The 14970-nt window shown below is 41.7% G+C and overlaps 1 protein-coding gene across 1 annotated transcript in view; it reads left to right on the top strand.

Moving 5' to 3' along the window:
- CNTNAP2 (contactin associated protein 2) overlaps nt 1-14970 on the top strand; it is a 2128298-nt gene that overhangs the window by 1357781 nt on the left and 755547 nt on the right. Inside the window, exon 11 of the mRNA XM_040353157.1 lies at nt 10219-10325. Coding sequence (XP_040209091.1) covers nt 10219-10325 — 107 coding nt within the window. The remainder of the gene's footprint in view (nt 1-10218; nt 10326-14970) is intronic.

Below are 14970 nucleotides of genomic sequence, written 5' to 3'. Positions count from 1 at the left end.
CTTTATGAATGATTGAAATGCTTTCCTATTTAAGTAGTAACACACAACAATATAAAAAAAAAAAGTAAAAAAAAAAAAATTATATCATGTGTGTTTTAGTATGCAAAATAAACAAAGATGATGCATAATTCCCCCAAACAGCCACGGGAAAATGGCATTTGTGGCAATTTCGTTTGCTTCTGTATTCATTATGCAAAGTCAATTTTCAGTCACAGGGCATACAAACAGTGCCTATCAGTTCTGCAAATATTTCTCAGCATGCAGAACAGACAGCTGATTGGCATGAACAGTCACATGCAGTTTGGGATAATTACCTGCCATAACAATTCAAACAAGGAGAAGGGGAATTACCAGCTGCGGATGCAGCTGAATTCAGTATTCAATGAAAGAGAAAGGATGGGTTCAAATAAACCATATTTCAATTGCAAGGACAGTGATAAAGTTCTGACCATGTGCTACACAAGCTGTCAACGTGAATACACTTGCTTATGACAGCAACAACCAATTAAATAAAGAAAATAATAGAAGACTTTCCAGAAAAATTCTATAATTGGAAGTGCATTCGTTTGTAAATATTCTACAAGTGATTGAATGTTAGGAAAACAACAAAATACTACATGACAGGGGGTTAGGACCACCAAATAAGTACATTGCCAATTGTGAGATCTACCGTAAGGCCTTGTACACACAAGAGGATATCCGCTGGAAACGGTCCGCCGGACCGTTTCCAGCGGATAAATCCTCTGGCGGATTTGGATCTGATGGCTGTACACACCATCAGATCGAAATCCCAGCGGAATACATCCGCAGTGACGTGGCCGTGCAGTAGCTGCGACGATGACGCGGCGACGTGCGCGACCCTGAAGGTAAATACTTCCACGCATGCGTCTAATCATTACGACGCATGCGAGGGATGGGAGCGGATGGACTGATCCGGTGAGTACAGACGACCGGATCAGTCCGCTGGACTGGATTCAAGCGGATAGATTTCTTAGCATGCTAAGAAATTTTTATCCGCTGGGAATCCGTCGGCCATATTAAAGCTTTTTTTTGCCCATTTTTTTTATCCGGACATCCAAAATAACAGTATTCTGCCCATGCAAGGGTTGTACAATTACTTAATATTTTTCAACTAAGTTCTAGCTATTGTGCCATTGGACAGAGTTTCCCCAGTCTCAGCCTCTCTCAGTAGTCAGTCAGGCTCAGTGACCTATTGGTAAAGGCCAGACAGACCTGCACACATGCTCCTCCTATGTCCAAATTCAAGCTGCTCTTGAAGAACAAGGACTTCCCAGAGAATTCTTTCCTTTCTGGACAACACTAACCTTCATACAATGTATGAACAGCGATCAGACGTTTCTCCTAGTGAGTCCACCCCCCCTACAGTTAGAACACACCCAGAGAACATACTTAACCCCTTCCCCACCCCCTAGTGTTAACCCCTTCCCTGCCAGTGGCATTTTTATAGAAATCAATGCATTTTTATAGCACTGATCGCTATAAAAATGCCAATGGTCCCAAAAATGTGTCAAAAGTGTCTGAAGTGTCCGCCATAATGTCGCAGTACCGAAAAAAATCGCTGATCACCGCCATTACTAGTAAAACAAAAATATTAATAAAAATACCATAAAACTATGCCCTATTTTGTAGACGCTACAACTTTTGCGCAAACCAATCTATAAACACTTATTGGTTTTTTGTTTTACGAAAAATATGTCGAAAAATACGTATCGGCCTAAACTGAGGAAAAACATATATATTTTTGGGGATATTTATTACAGCAAAAAGTAAAAAATATTATTTATTTTTCAAAATTGTCGCTCTATTTTTGTTTATAGTGCAGAAAATAAAAACAGCAGAGGTGATCAAATACCACCTCTATTTGTGGAAAAAAAGGACGCCAATTTTGTTTGGGATCCACGTCGCATGACTGCGCAATTGTCAGTTAAAGCGGTGCAGTGCTGAATCGCAAAAAGGGGCCCGGTCATTGAGCAGCAATATGGTCCGGGGCTGAAATGGTTAAGGAGGTAAAGCTCTGCTGACTTTCATCATCCAATCATGTTCAAGGCAAAATACAGGTTTTTATTTTTTTCTTGAATGCGATTGGATATTATTTGCAAAGTGAAACTTAAAGCTTTTGTTAACCCCCCCCCAAGGAAAATAAATCTGGATCCTGCTCCTTTAAAGCATTTTATAAAGCACAGTGCTTGTGCTTTGTAATCTAGCACCCTGTAACACCTGTTATACCTGGCTGATCCTGCCTGGCTATACCCAGGCCTGTCGCGACAAGGCAAACAAACAAACCAAGCAATTTCTTGGGGCCCTGAGCTGGCCTGGGGCCCCAAGCAGGGCCCTTTCTGCGCTTCCTATAAATTATGCAGCCGCCTGAACGCTCTATAGAGAGCCTCAGGCGGCTGCAGCACTGCTGCCCCTCTTGTCTGGCTGGGTACAGCGCAGTACAGGAGATTCAGTTTCCTGTTCCCGGCCGGACTGACAGGAAGTGCACACTGAGTGCTTACTTCCTTTCAGTCCGTGCAGGAACAGGAAACTGAATCTCCTGAGACTCGGTACAGTAGGAAGGGGGGGAGTAAAAAACCAAAGGGAGGGAGGGAGGTGGGGAGTAAAAAGAACACAGGGCAGTTAAAAAAAAAACATAGGGGGGGAGGGGGAGTAAAAAAAAACATGGGGAGGGGGGAGTAAAAATAACATAGGGAGGGGGAGGGGAGTAAGAAGGACACAGTGAGGGGGAGGGGGAGTAATTTTATGCACATTATATGCAACAGCAGTATTTGCACTGTAAACATTTTTTATTTATGCACAGTATGTGCAACAGCAGTATTTGCACTGTAAACCTTTTTTATTTATATAAAGTGTGGGTGAACTTAAACTGTATCGCTATGCTGTGGTTCCTGTAGGCTTTGCGTGCATGCGGGGGGGGGGGGGGTTGGGGGGCCTCCATGTCCATTTTGCTTGGGGCCCTAAAAATTCCTTCAATCGGCCCTGGCTATACCCTCCTCTCTGCAAACAGACCACGATAATCATGGCTGCTGAGCCCTAACACCATGGTCAGTTTGCGTGCCTCCGTCATTCGCAGCCTACTCTTCTGTGTCTGTCTTCTCTGCCCCCCCTCCCCTCATCTGGTGACAGTGCTGCCCCATCCCCCTCCTGCTGCAGGTATAACCAGTATACTTAATATACTATCCATTCTGTCTCCTAATACAGTACCCCCCGGTCTCTGTGTTTTATTTATCAAGTCTCCTGACCGGCCGTCTCTCCTCTCTCCTCTCTTCTCTTCTCCTCGCGTCCTGCTGACATCAGCGGGGAAATCTCTGCCCTGTCTGCTGCTTCTGTCAGACGGGCAGAGAGAAGATGTATTTGGAGACAAAACGGATTATGTGTACATATGAAAGTGGGTTAACAACCACTTTAACCACTTTCACTAAGCTCTGCGGAAAATTGCTTTGCAAAGTGAAGAGTCTATTTTCCTTTAGTTAATCAACCCCTTTGTTTTGCATGCTTTGCTTAATGATTGCTTTCAGTATGTATCATTTCTTCACATACACCTGTGATTGCAGCTGCAGGGTCCTAACACTGATAAATTCCTTTGTAAGCATGATTTTTGAAGGGCATATTTTTTTCTGCTTTTGTGAATAATGTTAGGTGTAATGTACATGATTTGCATAAGCTTTGTAAGGCACATCTATAATTACAAAGGTCACAACATCCACCATTACCTTCTGTGGACACTGAGATAGCTGTGGCCAAGCATACAGTACCTAGCACAGCTACTTCTACTAATGTATAAGCCATTTACTCATGCCAAATACCGTACCTAATAAAGCTAGAGGACTTGAACCCCTATGGGTTTTTACTGCTATCCAGGGCTCGATTCGAGAAATGTACCCTCGTTTCCAGTGTTGCTAAAAAAAAACTGTTTCATCAGGCAGAGAGCAAGGGAACATTTGCAACAGAGACACTATACCATATTTACCATATTTACCATATAACACACACTTTTTACCCCTGGAAATACAGGGTAAACCGTGTCTGCGTGTTATACGCTGATATGTTTTTTACCAAGGGGGGGGCGGTGATTGGCCGACCTGCCCCAGGTGCCAACCATTGGGGGGTGTCAAGCCCTCTGCCCTGCCTCTCCTGGCCCTGGGACAGCGCTACCATACTTTAAAGTTCAAAAAACATTACTGACAGTAACTTCTCATATACTGCTCCTCCTGTGTCACTCTTAAAGGCTCTAATACCTGAACGCTCGTTCTGACAGCTCTCCTCCTCCCGCGCCGCCTCCTCCTCGAGTGTAGCTTTTGATTGGAGGAGGAGAGCAGTCATGTAACTGTCAATGAACCAACTGAGGAGAGCAGTAACATGACCGGGTCCACGATTGAGGTAATTAGAAGATTCGATTTACAATATGGAAAAGAGGGAGCAACTGCGCTAAATAGGTAAATTTAAATGATAAGCAGCAATTATTATGTCAAACAAAACACAAAAAATACAAAGAAAAAGGAAGATAACTGCGCTAAATCAGAAACGTACACAAGAATGTACGGATCTTGTGCTATGTGAAAAATACAATGGACAGATGCCCAAGAGTGTATCAAAAAGTACAGGACACAAAAACAGTGGCCTATTAGTAATTAAGTGACTAAATACTATACGATTGGGTTCCAGGTCCCTGGATGCCCAAATCTAAAAGTGAAAAATAAACAAATATAAACACATAAATGACCGTAACTTGTGTCACGGCTATCAATCTATCACCAATTTTGCAGTAAGTGATATTGCACAATACACGGATATTGTGACATAAATGATTAATTTTATGAAAAGTCCAGAGAAAAAAGGAAGTCCATAATGGGCTGTGAAAAACACCCGTGCAGATGGTTAACCATGCGATTATCCGTGAAATAGATTATCCAAAAGTGAATCCACCACCAGTGATCGTAAGCCGCTTACCAGATTGAAAGGTCCCTAAGGACCAAGCCCAGCATGTAGCTCCTCAAAAACGCGATGTTGGTATCCAGATGCAGGCAGACTCCACAATGATATTCACATAAGTCAAACAAAGAAGAAAGGAAATGCTTCCATAGCATAAAACCACATGTGACTTTATTAAAATATATGTAGCAGATATTACACTCACATTTCAGAAGATTCAGTAAAACATTTCTGCCATGCAGCTCTGGCCGGACGCTGACAGGCAACAGGACTGCTCGTAACGAGTAAACAGTTGAGAGGGGATGACACAGGAATGACACAGGAATGCCGCTCGCTCCACCCGACGCGTTTCACAATATTATGAGGCGTTGTGCAACCTTCGCTCCCAGACCGCCTCAGACATCCATCATCACTCGCTAAACTTCTGAGGTGTGACTTCAGACCGTTTTGACGTTTCAAAACGGTCTGAAGTCACACCTCAGAAGTTTAGCGAGTGATGATGGATGTCTGAGGCGGTCTGGGAGCGAAGGTTGCACAACGCCTCATAATATTGTGAAACGCGTCGGGTGGAGCGAGCGGCATTCCTGTGTCATTCCTGTGTCATCCCCTCTCAACTGTTTACTCGTTACGAGCAGTCCTGTTGCCTGTCAGCGTCCGGCCGGAGCTGCATGGCAGAAATGTTTTACTGAATCTTCTGAAATGTGAGTGTAATATCTGCTACATATATTTTAATAAAGTCACATGTGGTTTTATGCTATGGAAGCATTTCCTTTCTTCTTTGTTTGACTTATGTGAATATCATTGTGGAGTCTGCCTGCATCTGGATACCAACATCGCGTTTTTGAGGAGCTACATGCTGGGCTTGGTCCTTAGGGACCTTTCAATCTGGTAAGCGGCTTACGATCACTGGTGGTGGATTCACTTTTGGATAATCTATTTCACGGATAATCGCATGGTTAACCATCTGCACGGGTGTTTTTCACAGCCCATTATGGACTTCCTTTTTTCTCTGGACTTTTCATAAAATTAATCATTTATGTCACAATATCCGTGTATTGTGCAATATCACTTACTGCAAAATTGGTGATAGATTGATAGCCGTGACACAAGTTACGGTCATTTATGTGTTTATATTTGTTTATTTTTCACTTTTAGATTTGGGCATCCAGGGACCTGGAACCCAATCGTATAGTATTTAGTCACTTAATTACTAATAGGCCACTGTTTTTGTGTCCTGTACTTTTTGATACACTCTTGGGCATCTGTCCATTGTATTTTTCACATAGCACAAGATCCGTACATTCTTGTGTACGTTTCTGATTTAGCGCAGTTATCTTCCTTTTTCTTTCGATTTACAATATGAGTGACATAGGAGGAGAGGTGTATGAGAATGGGCTAACAGTGAAGTTTTCTCAACTTTAAAATACGCTGGCAATGTTGTCCCAGGAGACTGGGGGTCTGCTGGGAGTGCAGGGGGTGGCTTTATAATGAAAGGGGGCTGTGTACTGTGAAGGGAAAGGGGGCTGTGTACTGTGCAGGGGTCTGTGGAATGTGCAGGGGGTCTGTGTGCTGTTCAGGGGGTCCATGTACTGTGCAGGGGGTCTGTGTACTGTGCAGGGGATTTGTGTGCCGTGCATGGGGTCTGTGTGCTCAGTAGGAGATCTGTGTGCTGTGCAGGGAATCTGTGTACTGTGCAGGGGGTCTGTGTACTGTGCAAGGGGTCTGTGTGCTGTGCAGGGGGTCCATTTACTGTGCAGGGTGTCCGTGTGCTAAGCAGAGGGTCTGTGTACTGTTCAGGGTGTCTGTGTACTGTGCAGGGGGTCCGTGTGCTGTGGTGCAGGGGGTCCGTGTGCTGTGCAGGGGGTCCGTGTGCTGTGCAGGGGTCTGTGTGCTGTGCAGGGGGTCTGTGTGCTGTGCAGGGGGTCCGTGTGCTGTGCAGGGGGTCTGTGTACTATGCAGGGGGTCCGTGTGCTGTGCAGGGGGTGTGTGTGCTGTGCAGGGGGTCCGTGTGCTGTGCAGGGGGTCCGTGTGCTGTGCAGGGGGTCCATGTGCTATGCAGGGGGTCTCTGTGATAAATACAGTCAATTTGACAGGAATTCTAACCTTCCCCTATTTTACTAATAGAAATATTTTTTATTTCTGCCTGTGTTGCTGGTGGAAAGTTCTTCTCTAGTCAAATGTGTTTAATGGTTTTAGGTAAAACAAAACAAATAAGAGCATTGCAGATATAAAGAACCATACATAGTGAGACAGAAATTTGCCCCAATGTGTCACACAAGTGGTCATGCAAACCAACCTACACATATCAAGAACAAGTGTTTCAAAAGCTGGGAAAATGAACAGAAATCAACTACAGAGTAGGCTACCATAGTGTGTACCTCAAGAAGCACACAAGCCTGACAAGTGGTCAGGTTGCAAGAGATGCCTATAATGTAGGAACCAGCAATGATATCGACAAGCATGTAAAGACAATATTCTTGGGAAGGGAAGTACCATTTCTGTGTCTCTAATAAGAGAGATTAGTGATGAGCAAGACCGAAGGGATAGGAGAAAGAAGGTAAAAAGGGGTAGAGAAAAAGACAAGGAAAGGGGTGAGAGAGGGTAGAAAAGCTCACCAGGGGCAGAGGGTCAACATTTACACTATATTACCAAAAGTATTGGGACGCCTGACTTTACACGCACATGAACTTTAATGGCATCCCAGTCTTAGTCCTTCGGGTTCAATATTGCGTTGGCCCACCCCTTGCAGCTATAACAGCTTTAACTATTTTGAGAAGGTTGTAAACAAGGTTTAGGAGTGTGTCTATGGGACTGTTTGACCATTCTTCCAGAAGCGCATTTGTGAGGTCAGGCACTGATGTTGGAGAAGGCCTGGCTCACAGTCTCTACTCTAATTCATCCTAAAGGTGTTCTATCAAATTGAGGTCAGGACTCCACCCTAAACTTGCTCATCCATGTCTTTATGGAACTTGCTTTGTGCACTGGTCCAAATCATTTGGTAGACGGGGGATTATGGTGTGGGGTTATTTTTCAGGGGTTGGGCTTGGCCCCTTGGTTTCTGGTGAAGGGAACTTTTGAGGCGTCAGCATACAAAGACATGTTGGGCAATTTCATGCACCCTACTTTGTGGGAATTTTTTGGGGATGGCCCCTTCCTTTTCCAACATGACTGCTCATCAGTGCAAAAACAAAGTCCATAAAGACATGGATTAGCAAGTTAGCAAGACTGGAATGCCAATAAAGTTCATGTGACTGTAAACGCAGGCATCCAGTGGCGGCCTGTCCATAGAGGTAGCACAAGCGCCTCCTCCCCTATTCATGCATCTGGCCCCCTGATCTATATATCAGTCGTGCCGGACCATAGATTCCAATGCGTGGGTGTTTTTTTTAAGCACTTGATTAGAGCCAGAGGCTCTAATAGGCTTCAAAAAAGGGGTGGCCCACCCAGTTGTGTGACCATAGCGAATGAAATTTTGCTATTATCACACTAAAGTTTCTCCCTGACAATCAGGAGGCAGGTCTGTGAGACCTGCTTTACCGATTGGCCAAAGTGTGTCACATGCCTGAAGAAGGTAAAGTATCACTATTTTACATAGGTATGTTATAATTGAGTGAAATATTTGGATTTTTTTGGAGATCCTTGGTGTGCTGGCGATATATCTCTTGTTCTGCTGTTCCAGCGGATGGTTGCTGCAGCACCCACTTACATTACAGCCTATTCCAGGAATGTGTGCATTGGAAATATTCCTCTGAACTTAATTAGCTCATAGACACTAAAAGAGTCACATCAATGTGGCTCATAGGAGCAGTGTCGAAATCATCAGTGGATCAAAAATGTTCAACATATTTCACTCACCGTGCTCCACAACCTCTTAGCTGCCTCCTGCTCTTTTATTTGGGTGAACAGTTCAGTATCCTGTTTAATTTAATTATAACATCTCTGTTCAAAGTTAATACAAACACAGTGGAGTGCATTGCATACTGTATAGTCCATTTTAGGCTTTCTGAATTGACTGTACAGTATGTCACTCTTATTAATTTTAGCCAACTTGATATATGTGAGCTGTGTTTGGGTGCTTGTACAGCTCAAAGTTTTCTTTTCCTTCTTTATTCTCTTGATAAGACTATTCTTACAGCCGGCACGAATGAGCCTGAAAAAGCTGAAAGTGTCAGCATCTGAATCATTCCAACGTCTGTTACAAGATCTGCTGTTTATTTTTTTCTTAGTTGAATGCCCATGCTTTGCAATGCACGCTGATTATTTTCTGTTGAAGCCAGCAGGCACAAAGCCACCTCATTACCCTTTTACTGATGAGAGGTAGCTTTTGAAAATCACTGCAATCTCTCTGTATGCTGTTATACTTCGTCCATGATCTGTTACAAGTCCAAGGCCCAGTCACTGAGCAGGAAAGGTTCACCAACATGCCTTTTCTTGTTGTTTGCTATAGTCTGTGCTCATGTTTCTGCCAATTATGTAGTATAGAGAAACTAACCTTACATCAGCTTGTGTCCTGAGTTTCTTGAGTTAAAAAGTCTGCTATTAGTCCTTCTATAATTTACCTTTTGTGCAAATTACATATTTTCTCACAATTTGTTCTGTTTAGGCTTTTATGCAGGGCCGTTTGAAGGAATTTGGGGGACCTCCAACCATCCCCCCCCCGCAACCATGGGCATGAGTCCCTATGTACTTTTTACCCCCCCCCCCCTCCCCATGTTTTTTTTTACTCCCCCTGTGTTCTTTTTACCCCCTCCCTCCCTATGTTCTTTTTACTCCCCCCCTTCATACCGTACTGCACGGCAGGAGATTCAGTTTCCTGTTCCGGGCTGGACTAAAAGGAAGTGAGCACTTAGTGTGCACTTCCTGTCAGTTAGGCCAGGAACAGGAAATGGAATCTCCTGTACCGTGCGGTACCCGGCTGGACTGACAGGAGGAAGGAAGAGGAGCTCGGCCACGCTACAGGGAAGGGGAAGAAGTGACGAGAGAGGCAGCATTGCTGCAGCCATCCGAGGCTCTCTATAGAGCGCTCAGGCAGCTGCAGCATTTATAGGAAGCGCGGCAAGGGCCCTGCTTGGAGCCCCAGGCCATCTCGGGGCCCCAATCAGTTGCTTGGTTTGCTTGCCTTATCGCGACAGGCCTGCTTTTATGGACATGTTAATAAAAAAACTGCCAATGAATTTACACTGACTTAGGGTGCTGATAATTTAAACTAGTTAATTTAATTAGTAAAGCAAATTTGTCTCAGTTGTTGTTTTTTTTCTTTGGCAGATGTGTCCCCAATAATTGTGAACATGGTGGCAAATGCACACAAACATGGGATACCATTACATGTAACTGTGAAGGTACTGGGTACACTGGAGCCACATGTCATAACTGTAAGTATAAGTCTTTTGAAATATTCTTCATGTGTTTTACTTATGTAAAGTGGAGCTTCAGACAAATGTTTTTAGTTAGAGTGGAAGAAGGGTTAAACCTCTTTCAGTTTTATATATAGTGCTCTGTGTACCCCATCACTGCCTGTGTGATCTACAAATGTGAGGACAAATCTCTCCAATGATGGCAAAGACAGGGAAAAAAAATGTTTTTGCAAGAGCATGTTGAAAATTTGTTTTCATTATCCATCTGTTTTCTACTATTATGACTCTGAGTTCAGTATTGTAAAGTGTTCAGTTTTAATGTATCTTATAACTGATTTTTTATTGTTTTTAACTTGTAATTTGTATTACGATATTGCAGGTTACAAGTGTAGAAACATCAATTACAAAAGTATACAGGGTTAACAGAAGCATAACAAACACTGTAGACAAAAGATGAAGATATTGCATTCGATTCTGTAAGTGCAGAATAGATTTGGTATATTAGCAATAGATGGAACGTGGTTAAAAGCCATAACTATGGGCTATAGAGAATAAGGAACAAATAGGCTGTCTAGTGATGTTCTCGCATTTGTGTCGGAGTATGGGGATCAAGCTTGTGGTTCCTTTCTTGATTATACATAAGATGCAGAGATTATATATTTTCTCTAAGTGAGTGGGGTGCTTCTAGTATCGGTTATCCAGGTTAGGAATGAGCCGAACACCCCCCTGTTCGGTTCGCACCAGAACCTGCGAACAGACCAAAAGTTTGTGTGAACTTTAGAACCCCATTAAAGTCTATGAGACTCAAACTTTTGAAATCTAAAGTGCTAATTTTAAAGGCTAATATGCACGTTATTGTCCTAAAAAGTGTTTTGGGACCCGGGTCCTGCTCCTAGGGACATGTATCAATGCAAATTTTTTTTTTAAAAACTGCAGTTTTTCGGGAGCAGTGATTTTAAATTACTTTTTATCCTTCAGAAATGACACTTTGTGCAGGGACAGTTCTAAGCACGGGAACAAGCGCTGCTTTACAGGCATACTTTACACACCTCCTAGGTACGAAATTTAAAGGAATATTTCACTTTTATTGTTTCACTTTAAGCATTATTAAAATCACTGCTCCCGAAAAAACGTCCGTTTTTTTAAAACTTTTTTTGCATTGATACATGTCCCCTGGGGCAGGACCCAGGTGCCTAAACACTTTTTATGACAATAACTTGCATAGAAGCCTTAAAAATTAGAACTTTAGATTTCTCCCATAGACTTTTTCAGGGTGTTCTGCAGCTTTTCGAACTTGCCGCAAACACCCCAAATTGTTCGCTGTTCGGCGAACAGGCAATGTTCGAGTCGAACATGAGTTCGATTCGAACTCAAAGCTCATCCCTAATCCAGGTCTCCCACTGTGTAGGGAATTTGGTCATATTGAGATGGGCCCTGGCAAACAAGTACTCCAGTTGGAAGTGCTGGTTTAATATTTTTATCAGTTGGGTTATATTCGGAAAAATGGCAGATTTTAAATCAGAGCAAGTTGCATTGGTGTTAAAGTCAAAACAGCAAAATTCGCAATATTTTAAGGTTATTTTTATCCCATAAAACAAAATATTTGTGATAAAAATTGGTCTTTTTTAGAGGCCAGCAGGAATACTTTGATTTAAATGAAGAGGGATTTATTCTTCAAAGAAAACAGTTTTTTAGAACATCTAATTTTTTGGGGATTTCAGTCTATTTTTGGACTTCTTGAGACTCCTGTGAGTGGAAGGCAGTAATTATATATGGCCGATTTAGCACTTACATTTTTTTCATCTCACAAGAATGACAAGTGCATAAAAGCTGGCAACTGGGCACCTAGAGATACATGAGAGGTACATGGAAGTAGATGGAACATTCAAGCTCCATGTAGTTCTAACCTGACTCATAAGAGTCTGTTGTAAAAGGTATGAGAATCAGAAGTCTACATGTCATTCTATTGTGTTCAGCTAAAACTTTGTAATTTTTTAAAGATTTATAGTCCTGTGAATCTTCAGTTATATCTTGTATATTTCCTCCACATGAATCCCAGAAATGCATCATTTATAATGAGTTTAAAAAATAAGCTCAAGTTACACCAAACAGCTTTCTGAACTAGTCCTGTTTGTCCAAAGTTAATGTAAGCAGAATTCATTTTATACTTCCACATGTTTTATTTAAAATGATATTACCTGGGGGCTTAAAGAGAATCACCAGATCTCACTTTTTATTTTTAGAGGATAAATAAACCCAAGAACAAAAAATGCAATATATAGCAGGCTTAGACGTGATGGCTGCATGTGTTTTCTTTTTTAGATACAAGCTAAGAACATTTTAATCAAGTACAGAAAATATCTGTTTATCTTAAAAAAAATGCAGTGTTTTTGTCACTTTGTAAAAGTTGCACCAAAGATGATCTTCGTTCCTAGATATCTTCTGTTAACTACCAATTGCTACACCTCCACCCCCTCGTTTGTAGTCCATATAAGGAGAGCAGCCTAAGGTGACATTTGTGGCTCTCTTCATAGATACACCGGAAGAGTGACATAACCACTAGACATGTGCACAGAAAAAAATTTAGTTTTTTTTTGTTCTGTTTCGTATCGTTCCGTAGGTTCGTTCCCGTTCGTTTTTCGTAAGACGCCCGTTTTCCTGTTCGTTCCCGTTCGTTTTTCGTAAGACGCAATTTTTTCGTATTCCGATCGTTTCGGATTTTGGTTACCGTTTTATTTTCGTACATGCGGGATGGTTCGTTATTCTGTTTAATTCATGTTCGTTACTTGTTAGACAATAATTTTCGTGAATTTTCGTCATTTTGTACTTTCGTAAATATATCGCGGGATTCGCGGCACTTTCAACACTCTCATCCATATTAACTATTGTTAAGCCCCATACACTTGGTCAGACTTTTTTAACAACAAACATAAAAACGATCGTTTTACCGAACGTTCGTTCGTTTTTAAACTCCATCAGAAAACCATTTTTGGGTTCCAGGTTCAAAAGTCTGGCCAACTGATCTCTCCCTTCAGACGAAAATCCACAGAAAAGTTTATTTGGCTTTACTGTACTACTGTACTCAGCACAAAAGAGAAGCTGCTTCACTAACTAACTACACTCACTGTTCATTAAAAAAACCCGAAAATGACATCTTATAACAAAAGATTTGCATTCTGTATTTTGAAACCAAATTACGAACAGAAAAAAGGAATTCAGAATACAGAATACAAATCTTTTGTTATAAGATGTCATATGAACATATGAACAGAAAAAGGATTCAAACAAAATACAGAATGAAAATCTTTTGTTAGATGTCATATGAACATACAAACAGAAAAAGTATTCAAACAAAATACAGAATGAAAATCTTTTGTTAGATGTCATATGAACATACGACTGAAAATCAAAATACGAACAGAACAAAGATTCAAACAAAATACAGAATGCAAGTCTTTTGTTATAGATGTCATATTCGTTCTTATGCCGTTTTCGTTTTGTCATATTTTCGTCTGATCGTTCGTTCGTATTTGCGGTTGTTCGTTATGCGACTCATTCGTAATCCTGTCGTTTTCGTATTTTGGTGCTTAAATTTTTTCGTATGTACACATTATTCTGCGGGTACGAAAATGAACATTTTCGTACGAAAATAACATTCGTACGAACGGGAATGCACATATCTAATAACCACCCTGGGACAGCAACTGTGTTATTTGCAGGATAAACAGGTGCATATAAAGCCGAAAAAGTTGAAAAGGGACAATAAAGGCAGCCATAACACCAAGCCTTAATAATCTACAATATGTTGCATTTTTGTTTTGGGATTTGGATGTTTTAAGCCCTGTAACAGGAGAGCTAAAATGCTAATTTTGTATCCCTTTTTTTCTCCTCTTCATTTAGAGACATAGTAAACTTCATACAGTATGTATCAGACATGCTTTGTGATACTAGAGTATAGAGTATGTTAGAACCAACTGTGGATCCTTTCCTATGCTATTACATCAAATGCTAATATTTGTCATCCCTTATTTGCCGCACTACAGTTATACCTCTGATTGCAAGTATCGTGGTTTATGAGCATTTCACAATACAAGGTATTATTTTTTTTAAACCCTGACTCAGTTTGAAAGCGTTGTCACGCAAAATGAGCAGGATTTAAGCCTCTAGGGTGTGCAGTACCGCATTTGGACAGAGGTGTGGGGGCGGCAGTGACATTCTAAGCTGTTTGGAGCCATTCTGAGATGTTCAAAGCCGCTCTGAAACACTCAGAAACACTCCTTTCCCGAGTGCCTACCAGCCTCTCCGAGTGCATCCGAGTTGCTCAGAATGCTCTCTGAGTGTTTCTGAATGTCTCAGCGCCCCCCACCTCTGGTTACATGCAGTTCTGTATACACTAGCAGTGCGACTGGAACAGATTATCTGAGTTCCCATTATTTCGTATGGGGAAACTCTCTTTGATATACGAGTGCTTTGGATTACAAGCATTCTTCTGGAACTAATTATGCTCATAATCCAAGGGTACCACTGTATTTGTAAGTTTACCCTTCACAGCAATGTATTCAGTTGTGTGTAAACTGAAAATCTATTTTTCAGTATGTTTGGCATCATGTCTTACTGTAAATTTTCCTTCAGTTGGCCTTTGGACTGCTAAAAGGTCTTTCAG

Source organism: Rana temporaria, chromosome 5 (genome assembly GCF_905171775.1).
Source record: "Rana temporaria chromosome 5, aRanTem1.1, whole genome shotgun sequence".
Lineage (NCBI taxonomy): Eukaryota > Metazoa > Chordata > Amphibia > Anura > Ranidae > Rana > Rana temporaria.
This window is presented reverse-complemented; position numbering and strand designations above follow the sequence as displayed.